General features: G+C 40.6%; 1 protein-coding gene across 9 annotated transcripts in view; it reads left to right on the top strand.

Moving 5' to 3' along the window:
• Positions 1 to 21416, top strand: part of MID1 (midline 1) — a 363233-nt gene that overhangs the window by 238850 nt on the left and 102967 nt on the right. For all 9 annotated transcript variants that reach the window (XM_061627097.1, XM_061627092.1, XM_061627091.1 and 6 more), the window contains one exon: positions 6883 to 7598. In XM_061627097.1, coding sequence (XP_061483081.1) covers positions 6939 to 7598 — 660 coding nt within the window. In that variant the 5' untranslated portion in view covers positions 6883 to 6938. The remainder of the gene's footprint in view (positions 1 to 6882; positions 7599 to 21416) is intronic.

The raw sequence follows: 21416 nt of genomic DNA, 5'->3' as shown, positions 1-21416 counted from the left end.
AGTAAGGGGGACTGACAGTTTGTTACAAGGAGCACTAGGAAAACACACTTATACTACATTTTAAAACTGCTTGTTTGTTTTCAACTGCTGTTGGTTGTGCTTGTTAGTTTCTTTTGGGGTTTTTAGGTATATTTTAGTTGTATTTTGTTTTGTTTTTAGATTCTACTTCTGTTTTATTTTGTACTGTTACTCATTATGTGTAAGCTGCCTTGTGTACCTTTGTAGAAAGGTGGGGTATAAATACAATAATAATAATAATAATAATAATAATAATAATAATAATAATAATAATAACTGAAGCAGTATTAAATGCATCAAGGTAAGAATGGAATCATGAAAGCTTTGTGTTCCTGGATGCCAGGAGACCATGTGTAATTACAATCCTTTGCAGGATGAGCAAAGTAGGCCCTTCTGTGTTGTTTTTATTGGTTCCTTCTATATTGAAGGGCCCCACTGGCTTATCTGGTAGGCAGGGAGATCAGCAAAGTACCACAGTCATCACCAAGTGGCTTGAAGCCACCATTTTTATTTCCCACAATGTTCCCAATATTCCATGGCATTGTGGGAAATAATTTAATTGTGGATGCTCTAAGCTATCTGGCATGGTGGAGGAATCCTACTGGGGCCTTGGCAGCTGCCTGATGATGTTGCATACCAATACTGAGCTTGGTCCTTTTTGTTGTGCCTGTCTTTTAACTGTTTTCTGAATCTCCACTCACATGTCTGGTCTCTAACCAAAATGAGTAAAAGTATTAAATAAAAGTTAGTTCTTGCCATGTGTGTAGAACACAGATTCATAATCATATTTGCCAGGGCTAGCGCAAGGCATACTGGGGCCCTTGGGCACCAGCCTGCCCTGGGCCCTGGCACATGCAAGCATGCTCCACCTACTTACCTACCAAGTGGGTGGGGCAGGGTGAGCAGGCAGGAGGAGGGGTGGGTGAGTGAGTGGGTGGGTGGGCAGCTCCCTCCCTGTGATCCGCAGCAGGGACCCTGCTGCAGATCACAGCAGGGGAGCGCTACTCCCCCACCCTAATGAGGGGCCCTTCAGGGATCCCTGTGGACTGCGGTGCCCTCAGCCAGGGCCTGACCTGGCTGCCCTTTGGTGCTGGCCCTGGTGGTTGCATTTGTAGATTGCTAGTTCTGCTTCTTTTATGAACACCAAACTTCCTATATTTTAGGTTCCCTGTAGTCTGGACCAGAGTTTAAGAATCACTGGATCCAAATAATATGTAAATATTGTTATACTGTTTTTTATAATAGTATATCAAAGGAACTTTTCCGGGCTTCCTGTAAGAGAGCTTCCTTCTATCACAAAAGTATACATTTTTTCTAAATTTCTTTTTTAAATAAATGGCTTTAATATTCTGTCCTCTCCCTCAAGATATGTCTATAAAGCAAATGGGTAGTGGTGGCTTTTCAGATGAAATCCAAAGAGGTGTAATCTTGTCTTAGGAAAGAGTCAGGTAACCATTGTTCTGTTTGGTGTGTTTTGCAAACTCTGTTTGCAGTGCCTGGTGATCTCTGAACCTGCCAAACCTGAGCCAATTTACAAAAATTGTGCTGACTGAGAATGTGGTGGCATCATGCCATAGAATCCTTTACACAACTGAGAATAATGTGTGCCCTACTTACTGTTTTATCAGTGGAATCCATTTGGTGGCCTTTCACTCATGGAAGGGCTTTTGATCTAATGGATGGACACCTCTGCTAACAGAAGAGGTGATTTTTGCCAATCCCCCCTGCAGCACCCATTGCCTGCTGCTTCTATTGGGGCACATGGGACTGGAATCAGCAAAAATTGCCTTCTCCCTTCTGTTAGCAGAGGTGTCGACTGGTCAAAAGCTATGAATGCAAAAGCACCAATTCAATTCCACGTAATGTCTGCAAAATCGCTATGCAATGTGATCTAATCCATTCTCAGTTACCTGTTATACAGTAGATGATGAAAAGAAGAAGCAAGCACACCATCTTTGTGATGGGATTGGTGCATTTTGAAAGTTCCACAGATTTTTGGCAAATGTATGAAACCAACTGGCATATTGTTCTAGCTTCTGTGGGACAAAGGTTTTTCTGACTCCACCACAAAGCAAATATGAATTGGAGGTTGACTTAAACTTTGCCTCCATTTGTTTTGAACTTTTCTCTGCTATTATGGTTTGGGATGAGGTTATACATCATGTTCCTGTAACTGCAGCCCCTGGTTTAATTGTTGAGAAATAACAGAAGGTTCAGAGAAATTTGGTTCCCAATCCTGCTAATGAACATAAGGCTCCCGTCGCCGTTAATGAACCAAGATTTCTGCATGAATTTGGGAGACAGGTGGGAGGCGAAAGAGGGGGGGCAGGCAGAGAATTCACACAACAGAACAGTAACTTTACAGTATAAAGAGTGTGCAGCTGGGCCATCTGAAGTGGGTTCAGTTATGAGCAACAAAACTTAAATAGATTGTACTGTGAAGAGGTACATTTCAGTAAGTGTGAAGCATAGCTTTTGCTTCTGCTTCATTGACCTGTCTGCTTATAGGGCCTTGACAAGAGCTTAGGGAAGGAGCACCATGTAGAGCGACCGTTTCAAAATCATTTCATGCAACATGATTAGTGAAAGAGAAAACAAAAAGACTTTTCAGTCATTTCAAGAATTGATTTATTTAAGGGGGGATGGAGGGGGAGCTGCTGAATGTTCTTGAATCCCATGCTGGGAAAAGTCATTGTCGAGTTGTGCTGCATTTTCAGCTAAGCTAAGAAGGCTATTAAAATGAATATTTGCATAGTAAACAGCCTCTGACCTTCTTGGCTTGAAACAACAGAAGTTCCTGGCACGTTTACATATTAAAACAAAAACAAAAAACGGCAAGATATTTTAGCTTAATCCACTCTCAGTTCAGCAAATAACATATCCTCCCCACCAAATTTTTGACAAGTAGCATTGAAGCGCCACTTCCTCTTCTAAATATTTTCTTTTCTAGTCTATACTGTTGAACATGCTGATTGCTGTTACTGTAAAAGTTGTCACGTGCACCTCACTGCATATGACCTTTTAGGCATTTTGCACTATATTTGCTCTTACTGTTTGTAATATACAGCCACAAGAGTGGCTGTATACTATAGTCAGCATGGATTTTTCACATTCTGCAATATTAAATTGAAAATACCCCCATGCCATTCTGATGCTTCTCATAAGCTCATTTCAAAACAAAACCTTACAAAACTTATAGTTCTGAACTCAGAAATGCTTGCTTAACAACCCTTTAAATTTTCATGGCAATACACAAAATAGTCAGAGAGAATCAAGAGTTCAAAGTGTAAAAAGAGAGAGAAAAACCAGGTCCTTTTTGGACTTTTGTCTGTCAAGAGTTCTCATAATCTGTTGAAATTCATTAAAAATCAGCCATGTTCACAGAGTATCTGTAATCCTATTACTGACCTTGCCCCATACTTTGACCTTCATCTTCTCTAGTTTAAAAGTTAAAAAATGCCTGGCCGATTTTTAATTAATTTAAGAAATTTAGCATTGAAGTCAATGATAAGCCCAGGCATGCTCAGTAAGAACCAACTGTCAGTGTTCTAAAAGCCAGACTCGCAACTGATCAGGGGGCCATACCCATGCCAGACCTTTATTTCACTTTAGACAGTCATGGCTTCGCCCAGAGAATCCTGGGAAGTGTAGTTTGTGAAGGGTGCTGAGAGGAGACTTTTATTCCCCTGACAGAGTTCCAGTGGCCAGAGTAGTTTAACAGTTAGCAGCTCTGACTGAAGCTCTGTGAGGGGAACAGGGCATCTAGCAACTCGCAGCACCCTTCATTAACTCCACTTCCTATGATTCCTTGGGAGAAGCCATGACTGCCTAAAATGAAATAAAGGTTTGGTGTGGATGTGGCCAGGAACAGCTTTGGTTTAAATTTGGGTGGGAGACTATATGTTTCTGCTGTAGAATAAAAAAGTGGGGGAAACCCTGAAAAACAATGATGCTGTTCACAATGTTTTCCTTTTGGAAAGGGGCTTCCCCTCTGCCCAGTGCCCAACCATCCAATCTTCTCCCCTTCCCCTACCCGTCCTGCCCTCTTCCTCCCCTCCCTGTCCCTCCCCCAGGTCAGTTTCACCTATCCTAAGCATGATTGCACAGGAGTAAATCTCACTGAACTCAAAAAAAGCATGCAAATGCTCTAACCTGTCCTCCTCCCTCCTATCCCCTCCCTCTTGCCCCTTCCCTCCCCCTTCCTTTACCCCTCCTCCACTCTTCCAATCCCCTCCTTCTGCTTCCCTCTCCCCCTCCTCCTCCCACATGGTCAGTTTTACCTATCCTAGCCATGATTGCACAGGAGTAAATCCCACTAAACACAATAAGCATGCAAATGATCAGACCCGCCTTTCCCCTTTCTCTCCTGTCCTCCTCCCTTCTTCCTCTCCTCCCCTGCCCACTCCAGGCCTCCCTCCTCATAGTCAGTTTTACCTGTCCTAAGCATGATTACATGGAAGTAAATCCCACTGAACTCAATAAACATGCAAATGATCAAACCTGTCCTCCTCCTCCCCCTCCTCCCCTTCCCATCCCCTCCTGTCAGTTTCACCTGTCCTAAGCATGATTGCAGGGGAGTAAATCCCACTGGACTCAATAAGCATGCAAACGATCAATGCATTCTCAGCAAACTTGCACAGGATCCCACTTCTTATCTCCCGGATTAAAAAGCAGAGAAATCCACTAATAGGCAAAAGACCTTGACGTTTAAGAAGGTACCTATTGTCGGAGAGTGGCGAAATTGGGAATGGAGCATCTGAGTGAGCCTTTATGTGTGTTTGAATCTTTGCTAAAGATTATACCTTCCCTGCAAATTAGTCAGACAGAGACGTTAAACTTTAAAATAAGAAATAACTACTTTATTCTGGAAATACATACTTGATAGGAAAGAGTTCTACATCTAGCTAACTAGCTAAGTTGGAGATGCAAACACTAAGCCTAGTGTTTGCCCTCATGCTTGGAGGAGAGGGAGAGACAAAGAGAATATGTCTGCTCTCCCTCAAGAGAAAGAAGAAGGAGGGAAGGAGATGTGGTCAACATCCTATGCATATCAGTCTAGCACAGCCTTTCCCAACTAGTGGGCCACCAGATGTTGTTGGACCACAATTCCCATCTTTCCTGACCATTGGCAGTGCTGGCTGAGGCTGATGGGAGTTGTGGTCCAACAACATCTGGTGGCCCACTAGTTGGGAAAGGCTGGTCTAGCAGGAAGGGAGAGACAGCAGGAGATCAAAGGATAGGTATTAGCCTAGCAATCAGGAGGTCTGGTTTATTTTGCAATTTTAGTGAAGTTTCCTATCGTAAATCATTTCTTTTGCTTCTGTTACTGTGAATATGTGAAGTACAGCAACACTTTGCAACACTAAAAAAAAGCTCCATACATAATTGTAGAATAATGGCACTGACTGTTCTGCAAAGTAGTTTCCAATAGAGATGAGGAGTGTCTCAGTTTGCATAAGATAAAACAGTGGGAGGTGAAATATATTCTAGCAAAACTCTAGGTGTGCTCTGTTTTTAATTGACCATGCCCACCTTGCCTTAAGTGGAGTAGTTTAAGCATACAAGACTGAAAATATGCATCTTGGGCAGGCCAAGTTTGTTTTTTCCAACAGCTAGAGTCATTGCTTAAGTAGCAACATATTGTAATTAGTCTGATTTTACATCAAACTGCAGTTTTAGATTGAACTGTTAATGCGCCCAAAATAGAAATAGAACATAGCCTCTAGTTAGAAACACAAAAGGCTGTCTTCACAATCATATGACACTGACCAATAAAAAGGCTTTGAAATTAATAAAAATAAATTTGACACAGATTTCTCAGATGAATAATGAGAGAAATAAAATTTTCTAGGTTAGATTCTCTGTAGTAACAGCAGTAACAGAAGCAAAGTAAGAAGAACACCAAGAAACATACAAAAATGTAATTCTCCATCTTTGGAGATGGCAGGTGTTGCCACCACTCACCATATACTCAGAGGTACATGTTACCAATTTCTTCCAAGCTACACAGTAAGTGTATTTGACTGTGAAAGACCAACCCAAATTGTATTTGCATTTTTGCAAATTTGTCGGGCAGTACACTATCTCAGGGAGGAGGTCAGGTCTCCTGCTCCCCTGGTGCATTCACTATAGCTGCCCAATTTCCCTGCTTTTTAAAGTTTGATAGAAATATCTGTAGGCTATAGGTACGTTCTTAAACCACAAGGTTTTTTGCCTATTAGTGAATATATTTCTGTATTTAGTATTTATTCTGTCATAAACTTTGAATATAGCCAGGCATATGCATATACACACATATTGGTGATGCCCAAGTGTCCTACTGCAAATGTAAACAAACCCTGGAACCCCCAAAATGCCATGGTGTTAATATTGAGAAATAAAAAGGTTTGGGGTTCTGTGCAATATATCTGAAGTTTCCTGTTTCCTCTGCTGCTCTTAAAAATTAGCATGCATTCAGACATGTTACCTCATTATATAGGGTAACTATAGAAACCTTTTGCAACGGGGGAAGGAATATTGCATTATGTTGCGTGTGAGTGTATATATGCTGATTTTAAAAATTATGTTGTTTTGAAAAATGTGAAAGCATTCCAAACATTTCCTCTTTATCTCTTCTGTAAAGGGAGAGAAAACTGAGAGTTTAAAACAACCCTCGCCCAACGATTTTTAAAAAATAGAAAAGGAGACTAGAGTTTTAAATACCTTGATTCCAGGTGTATAGACAGATTCCAAACTTTATGTGGTGTTCCAGTAGAGAGGTGGCTAGATAATAGCAAGGAAAGCTGTAAAAGTTGACAAAAAAACACCCCATGGCTGACCCCTCTGCTCTGTCTTGCCTAATTGAGTTTAATGTTGTGCTTTCAGATAGCTGACCAGCTTTCCTGGATTTCGCTGATGACACAGGAAAGCTTTGCCTGAAGATGGAAACACTGGAGTCGGAACTGACCTGCCCTATCTGTCTGGAGCTGTTTGAGGATCCACTGCTGCTGCCTTGTGCTCACAGCCTCTGTTTCAACTGTGCACATCGCATCTTGGTCTCCCACTGTGCCACCAACGAATCAGTGGAATCTATCACTGCCTTCCAGTGCCCTACTTGTCGTTATGTCATCACCCTCAATCAACGTGGTCTAGACGGACTCAAGCGCAACGTCACTCTGCAGAATATCATCGACAGATTTCAGAAAGCCTCAGTGAGTGGGCCCAATTCTCCAAGTGAAACTCGCAGAGAGCGAGCTTTTGATAGCAACAGCATGTCCTCCAGTGAAAAAGTTCTGTGCCAGTTCTGTGACCAGGATCCTGCTCAGGAAGCAGTAAAGACTTGTGTAACTTGTGAGGTATCCTACTGTGAGGAGTGCTTAAAAGCAACTCACCCAAACAAGAAGCCATTTACTGGCCACCGTTTGATTGAGCCTATACCTGACTCTCACATCAGAGGATTAATGTGTCTGGAACACGAGGATGAGAAAGTTAACATGTATTGTGTGACTGATGACCAGTTAATTTGTGCCTTGTGTAAACTGGTTGGGAGGCATCGTGATCACCAGGTGGCAGCTTTAAGTGAACGCTATGACAAATTGAAGGTTAGTTTTATCTTAATGCTTTATTTGTTTACACTAACCAATGTGGTGTCCTAAACTGATACATTCTCACTTCGTTTGTTGTGTCACCGATACATTTATTTATTTATTGGATTTATATCTTGCCCTTCCTCCCAAAGGAGCCCAGAGCATCAAACATATCAACAAAATTAATATATGATGTTTTTGTTCTTACTGATTTTATTTTTATATATTGTTTTCTGCCTTGATATATTAACATGAAAGTGTGGATTATTCGTACGTAAATAAGTAAATAAATACATGTGCAAGTGTGTCATTTACGATTTTATATTCAATGTGTGTGTGCACACCTGCAGACACTGGTCACTATGTAAAACATGTTTAATTGCCTTCCCTGCCCAGATGGTGGATGCTTACCCTGTTCTAGATGGGGTTACACTCCCCTTGAAGGAACAGGTTCGTAGTCTTGGGGTTCTTTTCGATCCTTCCTTGTCTCTGGAGGCGCAAGTGGCCACGGTGGCAAGGAATGCATTCTACCACCTTCGGTTGGTAGCCCAGCTACGCCCCTATCTGGACAGGGATGACCTCGCCTCAGTTGTTCATGCTCTGGTAACTTCTAGGTTGGATTACTGTAATGCGCTCTACGTAGGGCTGCCCTTGAAGACAGTTCGGAAGCTTCAGCTAGTGCAAAACGCAGCAGCCAGACTGCTGACGAGGACCAGCCGGTCAGCGCATATAACACCTGTTCTGGCCCGTTTGCACTGGCTACCTATTTGCTTCCGAGCCAGATTCAAGGTGCTGGTTTTGACCTATAAAGCCTTACACGGCGTGGGACCGCAGTATCTTGTGGAACGCCTCTCCCGCTATGAACCGACCCGGTCACTTCGCTCAGCGTCTAAGGCCCTCCTCCGGGTACCAACCCATCGGGAAGCCCGGAGGACAGTTACTCGATCTAGGGCCTTTTCTGTAGTGGCCCCCGAATTGTGGAATAGCCTCCCCGAAGAAATACGCCTGGCGCCGACGCTTCTATCTTTTCGGCGCCAGGTTAAGACCTGGCTATGCTCCCAGGCATTTTAAAGCATTTAATGTTACAATTTTAAATCTCTTTGTTTCAGTTTATTTATTGTGATATTTTGTATTTCTGTACTTTTAATCTTTTGTACACTGCCCAGAGAGCTATTCGCTATGGGCGGTTTAAAAATGAAATAAAATAAATAAATAAATTAGATACAGAATGTTCAAATGCAGAAAAATCAATATAGTTTTGCATATATCTCAACTTCTTTCAGTGAAACTTTTTGTGTATGAAGAGTACATACTGTGTACAGGGTTGTGATGATTTGTATTTGGCATGCCCCAAAGTTCCAGATCTGTAGGGTCACCATTTGCTGAATAGCAATTCTCAGTGCACACATGGAACACTCATGAGAGAACAACTTTTTGTAGAACTTAGTGTGCACTTTAAAGCCACAGGGTTACAGCTATGGGCACAGGTTTGTTAGAATAATTGATCAGATGTTTAGGAGCATGTTCCTTTGTGTGTTTACTTGGAAGTTTACAATGGGCCTTTTTCTGCAGTAAGTATATTTAGGATTTCAGCCCAAATGAAGGATTGTGTTTAATCCCATTGTTTTTCTCCTTTTGCATTTTTATTATATATTATCTTCAAGGAAGGCACATACTCATCTAAATGGGCAAATGGATTACAAATTTGAACGCTGGCTTTCAGTCATACATGCATAACACATGAAGAGCTAAATTTACAAAATGCATTTCTATAGATTCTACATCTAAACTAAAACTTTTATCTTGTACTGAGTGTCCAGGCTGCCCAGCATTCTTGGGGCTTTATTGCAAAATGCCCTTAGTATTCTGTTTCTCCATTGCAACATGGGACTAGTTTAAGGAACCTTCAGATAGCAGCGATAGGAGAACAGCATCATACTTGTGTGAGTCCATGTTCTTTTAGCTGTCACAGAGGATGTAGAGCAGCAGACTAGAGGAAGGGAATGGGAGAAACAGAAGCCCCCTCCCAAATTCCTTTTGGGAAAATACTCCAGTAATTTTTATAGAAAATTACAGCAGACAGATAGTGAGTTGACAGAAAAACAAAACATGATAGAGTACTTTCTTTTGGAACTGTGTTTACATCTAACAGAGGTTTTATGGAGAACAATTGGGTTTATTTGAAAATTCTACTTCAAAATTGTTTTTAGTCTGAACACCTGATTTATAAACAAGACCCATTCATTTCAGAATTATTTCATAACTTTCAGTTTTTCATAAAGGGAGATAAAGTTTATGTTGAACAAAGTAGGTATACTGGTCTGTATGAAATGTAGTGAGAGAAGGAATTTTGCCATGACTGCACAAATTGTGCAGCTGAAAGGTATGCAACTGTCCTGATGGCATGTGTGATGTTCCTCTATTAGTGTATATATGGTAAGTGCTGTTTGTATAGGAGATACATGGTAAGTGGAATGAAAGAGGAGGGGGGAGTGAATGGGCAGTAGAATGCTGGATGATTGGCTGAATGTTTAAAATGGCTGACAGTATAAATGGAAGGATGTCAGGTAAATCTTGGTGGATGTGAGGTGGAGTGTGGATGGTAGTGTGTTGTTTTGGTGGGTTTATGCGAGGAGAGTGTGGAGTTCGGATTAATGCTGAGACCAGTACCTCAGGAATAGATGTAACCATATGCTTAAGTGCCTTTATAAAGTAATCTTTGTTATCTTTGTTATTTAATAAATACTTTTGGTTTACCAAAGGCCTGATCCTTGGCTGGGGTTTCACAGACCAGAAGGGAGGGTAAGGTAAATACCAAGGCTGAAGGGTAACAAATGGTGGCAGCGGTGAAGGGAAGAATAACACCACAAGTATTCAGAGCAAACCAGAAATATATGTATCTGCATTGATACAAAGGGAGTGGGACAGCTTGAGCACGCAGTCACAGAGGTAACCTGATTGAGAGAGACTCAGGCAGAGTCTCTGGGGATACTGGTTATAGAACGTGACTGGTGGTGCTGCCTAGCAGGGGGATCTGGTGAGGTCTATGCTAGAGCGGAGAGAGAAACCATAAAAAAGGACAGTCCGGACTGGTGGAGTCCCTGGTGGTGCCTAGTGACAGGCAGTAGCCACGAGCAGGTAGTAACCTGACAGGGAGAGCCAGGGAAGGACCGTCACAGCATGCTCCTAGTTAAACTCCCATGCTGCATCTCTTAACATTGGCAATGTACATATTTCTCCTACAAAGAGATGATCACATATGAAGTGGCACATTTCAGTAGAATGTTCTTCCAAGAATAGAATTACGCCCGGAATGTTACTGTTACAATGTCACATAAAATAATATTGAAAATACTATTATGTTATCTTAAAGGCATCTGCCACAACAATGGCTCACTAAGAATTACTTAGCAACAGTCTGAATATTAGTAACTATGTACTGGAAGAAGGAAGATCCTCCTTGATTTTTACTTCCTTTTGTAACATGGAGTCTTGTAGCACCTTAAGAAGTAACACATGTATTATGGCACAACCTTTTGTGGATTCCACAAAAGCTTATGCCATAATACATTTGATAGCGTTTAACATGCTACATTGCTTCTTGATGATGATGATGATGATGATTATATAGAAGGTGGCTTCATTTCCTGCTGTGGGCCTGATACAGATAGTGGGGCTGGTGTCTGCTATTTGCATCTGTTAGCATGAATAGAAGTTTTTATTCCAATACAAATAGCAGACATGGAAGGCCCAATCCAGGTCAGGACTGTAGCAGTAGACAAAATGGTTAGAGATCCCAAACCACAACCAGGGTTCTGATCGTGATCAGGATCCCCATGCCTGCTATTTATTTTTAAAAGCCATGCACACGATTGCTAATTACTGTATGTGATGTTTTGTTTATGTTTGACCCTAACATGGCTATCCCTCTACAAATTACTTTCTATATATGATTTATAGAGTGCTAAGTAGATACAAGGTCATCCAGTTTCGATTTTGTTTATGCATTATTGGGGTGATGTTAAAGTAAATTGCACCGTTAATTAAACGTTTATCCTACTTATAGGTTACTTTTTAATGTATGGTTTCTGTGTTTTGACTGTAAATGTTATGTTTACAATCATTGCTTAAGAAAACAGAATTGATAATGTAGCAACCAATGAAAGAATGATCATGTGATATTCTATGACTGCAATATTGAACTTAGTTATTAGTTTACACACAGAACTACTTCTGAGTAAACATGCTTAGGATTGTGTTGCGTAGTGTGTAGAAACTCATTAATTAAGGTTCTAAAATGTAATCAATATCCTTTAAAACATCCCAGACATTTAACAGTGCATTGTCTTCAGACATATAGAAATCTATATTTCTTACATCCTAACTACACAGCAACTGGTACTTCCTGACGAGCAGCTTTGGGTGTCAAGCTATGCTAATTACCTGGATTCTGTCCCAGCAATGTTGCAAATTATTTAAACAATATTTCATCCTTCATTAACTGGAGGCAGAGCCGCCCCTAGGCACCGGGAAGTGGGGCAGTTGCCCCGGGCCCTGCGCTTTGGGGGCCCCCCGCGCTTGGCAATCTGAGAAGCTGGGCTGCGGTGGGGGTTTTCCTCTCTCTTCAGCCATGCAGCAGCCATCTCACCAGCCGCTTCCCGAGCTTATTTTAGGTGGGAGGTTTGAATCCCCTGCCTGCTCTTCGGCTGCGTGCCTGAGCCAATGGCTTCCCTGTGCTGCCGCTGCTCATCCGCTGTGTAGCGGGTGTGTGGCGCTTAGCCAGCTAATTTTTGGTGGGAGGTTTGAATCCCCTGCCTGCTCTTTGGCTGCGTGACTGAGTCAGTGGCTTCCCTGTGCTGCCGCCACTCATCAGCTGTGAAAATCTAGATTTTGACAAGTTGATTAATGTTTTTGCAGAAGTGAAGGCAAGGAAAATAAATCTTTGAGAATAAATATATAGTTTCTTATATTTGTATTATTTTAACCCGAAAGTAATTGCCCATCAACAAATCAGCCAGGCCCAGAAATTTGTCAATGTGCTGAACCGTTGACAGAAATTTGTCAATGTGGCTGTCAATGTGCTGAACCATTGCCTGGCTGCGATAATGGACTGGATGAGAGCTAACAAACTGAGGCTCAATCCAGACAAGACTGAGATGCTGTTGGTGGGAGGTTTCTCTGATCAGATGGGGGATATCCACCCTGTTCTGGACGGGGTTACACTCCCCCTGAAGAAGGGGGTTCGTAGTCTGGGAGTAATTTGAGATCCTTCCCTGTCACTTGAGGCTCAAGTAGCCTCGGTGGCACGGAATGCGTTCTACCACCTTCGGTTGGTAGCCCAGCTACGACCCTATCTGGACAGGGAGGATCTCACCTCAGTTGTCCATGCTCTGGTAACCTGTCGATTGGATTACTGCAATGCGCTCTACGTAGGGCTGCCTTTGAAGACAGTTCGGAAGCTGCAGCTTGTGCAGAATGCGGCGGCCAGACTGATAATGAGGACCAGGAGGTCTGAACATATAACACCTGTTCTGGCCCGCTTGCACTGGCTACCAATATGCTTCCGGGCCAGATTCAAAGTGCTGGTTTTAACCTATAAAGCCTTATACGGCGCGGGACCACAATACCTTCTGGAACGCCTCTCCCGATATGAACCTGCCCGTACACTACGTTCAACATCAAAGGCCCTCCTCCAAGTTCCGACTCATAGGGAGGCTCGGAGGATGGTAACAAGAACTAGGGCCTTCTCAGTGGTGGCCCCTGAACTGTGGAATAGTCTTCCCGATGAGGTGCGCTTGGTGCCGACGTTGCTATCTTTTCGGCGCCAAGTTAAAACCTTCCTCTATTCACAGGCATTTTAGTCTTTTAGTCTTTAAATATGCTTAAATTGATTTAGATTTGTGGATTTTTATTTATATGTTTTTGTATTGAATTATAGGATTTTATTGTGTATATTTATACTTTTCTGTTGTACACCGCCCAGAGAGCTATGCTAATCGGGCGGTATAGAAATTCAACAAATAAATAAAATAAATAAATAAATAAAATTTACAGAAATGATTAAATTCTGTCATCCTCGATATTTAAAACAATGGTTCTGCACAAAGTGTTTTCAGTTGTTTAGTTAGGAAGATAAAGATGGGAAAGTATGCCTAGAAATATCTAGCAGCTATATCTAGCAGATATCAACAAAAGGAAGACAGATGTTGAGAGACCAGTGAAGAAATGGATATGTATGGAACAGGTTGACTAGAGGCCTATTACCTGAAGTGAAGGTAGTCATATTTGTATTTAATAGGTAGTTAGCCTCATATGTAAATATTATAATTATATATATTCGTAAATAAAATCTCTCTCTCTCTCTCTCTCTCTCTCAATATATATATATATATATAGAGAGAGAGAGAGAGAGAGAGAGAGAGAGAGAGAGAGAGAGAGAGAGAGAGAGAGAGAGAATGTGGGGGGCCCCAACTATGCTTTTGCCCCAGGCCCCACACATGCTAAGGGTGGGCCTGACCAGAGGACAAAAGATACCATTACAATCTAGCCCCTTTTGTGTTAAAAATGAAACTGTTTAATTAAGAGTTCTTGTGCACTTGTCTAACTGAGGTGTGCATGCTACACTGGGTTTCACAGTGAATGTAATAGTCATGGTGAAAATCTGGAAATGAGTACTAAACGGATTATGCATTTTCACCTTTAACAATTAGGTCTACAAACCTGGAAGGCCTGAGTCAACTACCCCTGTGGCTTAAAGAGAGAACATCCTTGATACTTATAGTGATGTATAAAGAAAATCCTACTTTAAAAAAATGTAGTCCCAGTGCTTGCATTAAACCTGAGGAAATAATCTCTTCATATGTAATATACATTTAGTGTTGTGGCACCTACAATTTGAAATTCACTCATCTTAAATATTAGATAGATGCCATCTCTGTTGTCTTTCTCTTGCCTATTGAAGACCTTCCTCATTCAACAAGCCTTTTACATAGAGACCTCATCCCAGTCTGCATCTGTGTTGGAATTGTTAGGGGTTTTTTTGTTAAAAAAAGATGTTTTAAAGATTTATTTCTAAAGATATTTTTAAGATGTTTTAAAATATGTTTTGTTTTTAAAATGTTTTAAATATGTTTTTAATGTTTTTGTTTGCTGCCTGGGCCTCCTTCTGGGAGGAAAGGTGGGATATAAATTTACTTACTTACTTACTTAACAATAATAATAATAATACATTCCATATATTAATTATGAAAGTTAGCAACATCCTCTCTTAAATAAGTAAGTTTTTAATTATGTTAGATATATGTAACAGATGTCCTGAAGACTCTGCGAGTGTATACTACTTACATCATGTGTAAGTAAAGCCTTGTTTTATCTTCGACATAATTAAATTACTAGTTCCTTCAAAGCTACTTATCCAAATTATTTTTTATCCAAATAAATGAATTTCATGTACTAGGAAATTTCTTCTGAGGTTTTTTTTTTTTTAGGGAGAAAAAAACATGGGACACAAATAAAGCAAATGTATGCTTTAATTGCATGCTTTGTTTAATCCTCACTTAAACAAAACAACTATTGTGGCTGCTTTCCAAGGAGATGCAAGTTAAATATGAACCACTGAAATCAGTGGAGTTGGTCTCTTTCCTAATAGGTAAAATGCATGTTGCCCTATTGTAACATAATGAGGCAGTATTTGCATAGTATGGTGAAAGCCGCTCTGAGATCACTTCCTCATTTGTTGGATCAGCAGCATCAGCTATGCTGAATGTATTTCATCTGAACAACACTACAAAGGTGTAAGGATGGGATTAAAGTCTGAATGACTGTTAAAATAGAATGGTACCTTTCTTTCCCATCTTTTTTATGGACTTAAAATTTCCAAAACCAGACTATTGAAAGAGAGACATCCCTAAACATGAGCATGATCTGAATTTGTATTACTTTAAAGATATTATATATGGTTGTGGTATTCGGAGAAGTCATAAGCTACTAATTGTTTATAAATTAAAACCCTTTTATACTATCTACATTTCACTGATGTATAGTGATAACTAAGTTGCTGTGGGTGATCCAGATGTCATCCCTCAAGGAAATTATTCTGTTACACAGAGGTCATTTTCTGTATCCTAAATGCTGTGTGTCACAGAAAATTCAAAACTAAGCCAGAATGTCCATTGTCCTAGAGCCCATCTACACAAATGGTTTATAGTGGTGGTATACTTACAGTCTCCCCACCCCCATTATTTCTTTTATGAAAATTCTGTGGATCTTCGACACAATCAGAATGATGCCTACTGTTTCTGAAGAGTGAGATTGCCTTTATTATCCACACCATTATTGGGATGTGTTCTGAGGGAACTTCTAAAACATCACAAGATCCCTTCCCCATTTTGGTATTCAACCAGTAAAAATCCAATTTATGTGCATATGCACACTTTTAAAAAACATTTCACCTTGTGGTATTCCAGAATTCTTTAATTGTTCTGTTAATAAAAATCCAATTCTTGCTGTGTCCATGACACCCCCGTCAATGACAGTCAGAAGCTGCACAGGCATCACTTTCATGCCTACTGTACCGTACAGCAGAACTAATCTCAACTAAAACTTCCACACTATTGAAAATATTGGATATTTTGTGATAGAAAAAAAATCAGTCTAGTGCCTGCTTTATTCCAAAACACCAGCAGAATGACACCATGTGGTACCATGAAGGAAAATAAAGAAACAGGCAGATATTGCTGCAAAAGAGGGTTGCCAGGTCTCCAGTTTTTGCTGGGAGACTCCAGTTTTGGGGGGTCCTCTCTGGGTCTCTGGATGAGTCACCCCAGTATCCAGACTCCAGCTTTCATTTTTTAAAAAATAAATGTCTAGGTGGTCTTGTTCAAGGGATATACAGTAGGGCCCCACTCATATGGCAGGTTAGGTTCCAGACCCCTGCTGAAAAGCGAAAAGCGCCAAAAGTGGATCAGCTGTAGTGCGAGGGTCTAGAACCTAACCCGCTGATAGCGCCGGAGGAGAAGATCTACTACAGCTGATCTTCCCCTCCTCCGGTGCGATCAGCTGGAGTATGGGAGTCTGATTGCCCTGAGAAGGATATTGTATATTTATTGAGGTGTTCTCATTAGTTTGTTGTTTATTATTATTGTTTGGCTACTTATATACTGTGTATATTTATATGTTAAAAATAAAAATGCTACTTATTTGCTGGGAAATTGAAGATTTTTATCTAGGCCTTTTTATAAAGTGTTTGGTTCTCTTATTGTGACACATTTAAATATTTTTCTTTTCTTTTAATAATGTTATTTGTTATTTAATTTTGAGAATTGCATTATTGTATTTATGCTTTATGATGTGTTATATTCGTGTTTTTGTAAGCCGCCTTGAGGGCCTTTTGGCCATAAGGCGGGATATAAATTTAATAAATAAATAAATAAATAAAATAAGGAGAAGATCAGCTGTAGCGCACTACAGCTGATCTTCCCCTCCTCCGGCGCGATCAGATTGAGCGCGGGAGTCTGATGGCGCCAGAAGAGGAGGAGATAAGCTGTAGTGCTCTACAGCTGATCTTCCCCTCCTCCAGCGTGATCAGATCAAGCGTGGGAGTCTGTTAAGTGCCAGAAGAGGAGGAGATTAGCTGTAGCGCTCTACAGCTGATCTTCCCATCCTCCGGCGCGATCAGCTGGAGTGCGGGAGTCTTATCGCCCTGAGGAGAAGATCAGCTGTAGCGCACTATACATCTATCATGTACATGCAGGTTTTATTTAATTGCTGCAAAAACAGCATATTATACATTTTATCTTTCAAATAATTTTTGAACACAATTTTTAAAAAGTCTACATGCTGCAGTTTATGATGCCATTACGATATGTTATATTAGAAAAGTATAGAAAAAGAGTCAAACAAGTTTAAACTTACTTGAGCTGTTGAAGAGGGCAATTTATTTGTCTAATTATAGCCTGTTTTGAAAACCTTCCCAATATGAAGCTTTAATCCTATACTCTTCTAGGAGTAAAGCTGAAATGCTAATCCCACACACCTGGGAGTAAACCGCATTGAATTCAGTAGGACTTTTGAGAAGACATGGTTAGGATTGTGCTGTAAATCAATGGAACTTTTGAGTGAACATACCAAAGGTTTGTGTTGTAAAACTTTCCCTGTCCAATCTTTCCCCCCCCTTTTTAGGAATTATGCAAGGCTTACTTAAGTGTCACTGCTTTTATTTGGTAGGAAACTAATACTGATTTTTTAACAAAAAAGGTTCTGCAATGACCAACTGGTTTTTACAATAAACTATTATGTGGGGTGTATGTATTTTTATGGAATATTTCCAACAACCCTGTGAGGTAGGGTTGGAAACCAAGGCAGCTCACAACAAGAAATAAATAAATTTAAAATGCAATAACCACAAAATAAATATGAAACAGTTGCAAAACAGCTTAAAGTGGCATGATTCTGAATTTTGGATTGGGTGAGAGAAGTTCCTTATCATTTGAGGTTGCAATCCCGGGCATGCTTCCTTGTTTGAATAAGCTCCACTGAATCCATTGGGACTTGCTTCTGAGTAAACGTGCATAGGATTGCACTATAAGTATCTGTACAGGTTGTGTAAATAATAAACATATTTGACATTCATGCTTGTATAAACATTTTTTCATATTATATCTCAATATGTATCTGATTCCACACTATTGTTGTACATTATTATTTCCTCTACATTTTAAGTGTGCCCTTCTTCCTTGGGGTGGTCATGGTCCCCCTCTATTGTTTTCATCCTGAGGGGTAGGTTAGGTTGAGAGATGGTCCATAGTCCATAGCCACCAAGTAAACTTTGTAGCTGATTTCCATTTTAAAAATTAATTAAAATTATTTATTTGCAGACAAAGTTTGTGAAGTAATGCAGATGCACATAATACATTTAAAACGCATCCAACTCTCATTTAAAGCGCATAACTTCCCCCCAAAAATCCTGGGAAGTATAATTTCCTCGTCACAGTTATTATTCCCATCACCCTCAACAAACTACAGTTCCCATGATTCTGTGGTGAGATTCATGTGCTTCAAATGTATGTTGAATGTGCTTTAAATGGATGGTGTGGAACTTCTCTAGGTATGCTGTGCATTCATCAGTGAATTGAAAAGAACAGTTTTAAAATATATTTTTTAAAGTAAGGTCACATGCTTTGCATGCAAAGGTCAACAATTCAATCTCTGGAGAAGACTTGGCTGGAATCCTGGAGAGCCAATGCTAGTCCAGGTCATCAGTACTGAGCTAGATAGTACCAAATGGCCTGAGTTGGTATAAGGCAGATTCCTATGTTCCTAAAAGAGGAAAGAAACTGAAGGGCCACAGTGACTCTGAAATTTATTTATGTATTTTACTCACAACATTTATACCACTTTACAGTAATACCTCGCATTAACGTACTCAATGGGACCAGAGCGAGTACGTAAACCGAAAATGTCCTTAAAGCGAAGCACTACCTTTTAAAACTTTTTTTACCTCTCCTTCATGCAGAGCCTCAAAGCCCCACGCTAAAGCCTCTGCTGCTGCGCCTCTCAGCTGTTCACTATTGCGCCTCCCAGCTGATTTGCAGTGGCGCGATCGCGTATATTTCCACCCCGACGTGCTAAAGGCTCTGCTGCTGCGCTGCGTTTCTGGAGCAATACAGGCATATGCAGCATGTACGTTATAGCGAGGCGACGTTAAGTGAAGTGATATTAAGCGGGGTATGCCTGTATTGTATAGCACAGTGGGGAGGAGAGCTTGGCTGGGAGTCCAGAGTCTGTGAGTTCAAATCCCCGCTTGTGTCTCCTGGGTGTAAAGGGCCAGCTAAAGATCACCCCCACAGTGAGTGGCTCAGGGGTTACATGCCCTGCCCCCTGTGCAGCCATGGGCAAGCTGCATAGTCCCAAGGAGCCCAGTTGCCTCCCAGCTGGCAGTTGTGGACAAGGCAGGGGCTGGCTTGTGCAGCTGTGGCAAGCTGAGCAGGCCCTAGCCAGCCAGCTGGGGAGGACTATCCTCAGAGGGAGGCAATGGTAAACCTCCTCTGAATACCTCTTACCATGAAAACCCTATTCTTAGGGTCGCCATAAGTCGGGATCGACTTGAAGGCAGGCAGTCCATTTACATTTTTTTATTGTATACCACTTTTAAATTGTGTTTTAAATTGTTTTTAAAATATGTGTTTTTAAATTTGTATATTTGTTTTAATATTTATTTTTAGAGAGCTTCAGCTACGGGGCGTATATTAGTACAATAAATAAATAAATAGTTTTTTTTTAAAAACCTCAAAGCAGTTTACAGAAGGAATCAAAACAATAAAATTATTGGAAAAAATTGTTAAAAACAGGTATTTAAAAACATTCAAAATAATACAACCAACATTGAGTTAAAAATAGATAAAAAGCATAATAGCTTCTACATGCCTGGGTAGGCTTGCTAAAACAGAAAGTGTTCTTAGCAGGTGTCGAAAAGAGTACAATGAAGGTGTCATATATGTTGAACTATCTCACAAAGTGTAAAATGTACTGTAGCCATGCTTTGACTTAATCATCTGGACAAGACCTAATACAAATAGCGAGTTTAGGCCAGCTACTGACTGCACACCACCTCACAGTTATATGCATGGAAGTTCATTTTCCTCTCCCCTCCCCTTTATATATTTTTGTTTTTATTAATTAGATATAAGTTGAATACGTAAAATCATAACTATCACAATATAATAAATGGGATATACAGAATAATATAGAGAATATAAAAATAATGTAACAATCACAATCAATTCAACTTAAATCACTGAAAGTGAGGCCACGATCCTATGTATACTTTGTTGGGAGTAAGTGCCCTCAGTGGGATTTACTTCTGAGTAAATTTGCATAGGGCTGTACAGTAGGGCCCAGGCCTCCGCCGTAAAGCGGAAATCGCCATAAAGTGGAACCCATTGACTATAAGGGGTCATGTTGCGCGAAAATGCCGCAATATGCTGCAAAAGCGCAAAATCAGCTTTAAAACAGGGAATTTCCCCTAACTGAAAGCCGCCGCATCAGCGGAATGCCGGAAAACAGAACGCCGTAAAGCGGTGCCCTACTGTACAGTAAATCTTTCAACAGCTAAATTATATCTTTTGTGCGTAGGAGGTCCCATTCAAATCCATGGACTGGGTTGCAGCTGTTAGTTATTATTTTAATAGAATGTACAGTAATCACAAATATTTTATTCCCTATTTTATGAGGATCTGAAGATATGATGACATGAATTTATTATTTTACATTCACAATCCTAGCTTAAGCACTGAGTGAGTTAAGATGGCCAACAGATAAATTCCAAGGGGATTCCCCCCAATCCTTTTGATGTGTCTTTACATTAGTTGACTCTTGCTCCCCTTTTTGAAAGGGGTGCCTTAAGAATGACAAAACTTCATCAGAAAGTGGATTGGGCCAATACACATATTGACACTCTTAAAGGTTGAGTGAACTGTCATTAATGATATAAATAAATTTTGTGTTATTTGTTCACTCAGGTTCCCTTTTCTCTAATATTAGATTTGGTTCAAGATGTGATAACATTCAGTGCCAAAAATATGCAACCACACAGAAGATCAGATAGGGGGCAAATACTTTTTCACAGCACTGTACCTAGGGAGGTGGTGGGCTGTCCAGTACTGGAGGCATTCAAGAGGCAGCTAGACAGCCACCTGTCGGGTATGCTTTAAGTTGGATTCTTGCATTGGACTCAATGGTCTTATAGGCCCCTTCGAAATCTACTATTCTATGATCTTATGATTCTGTGATTTCAGCTAGGCAACTGACTTCCACTCTCACAAGAGAACACCCATC

Source organism: Rhineura floridana, chromosome 5 (assembly GCF_030035675.1).
Source record: "Rhineura floridana isolate rRhiFlo1 chromosome 5, rRhiFlo1.hap2, whole genome shotgun sequence".
Classification (NCBI taxonomy): Eukaryota; Metazoa; Chordata; class Lepidosauria; order Squamata; family Rhineuridae; genus Rhineura; species Rhineura floridana.
The sequence above is the reverse complement of the archived record's forward strand: the minus strand, read 5'-3'. Positions and strand labels throughout refer to the sequence as shown.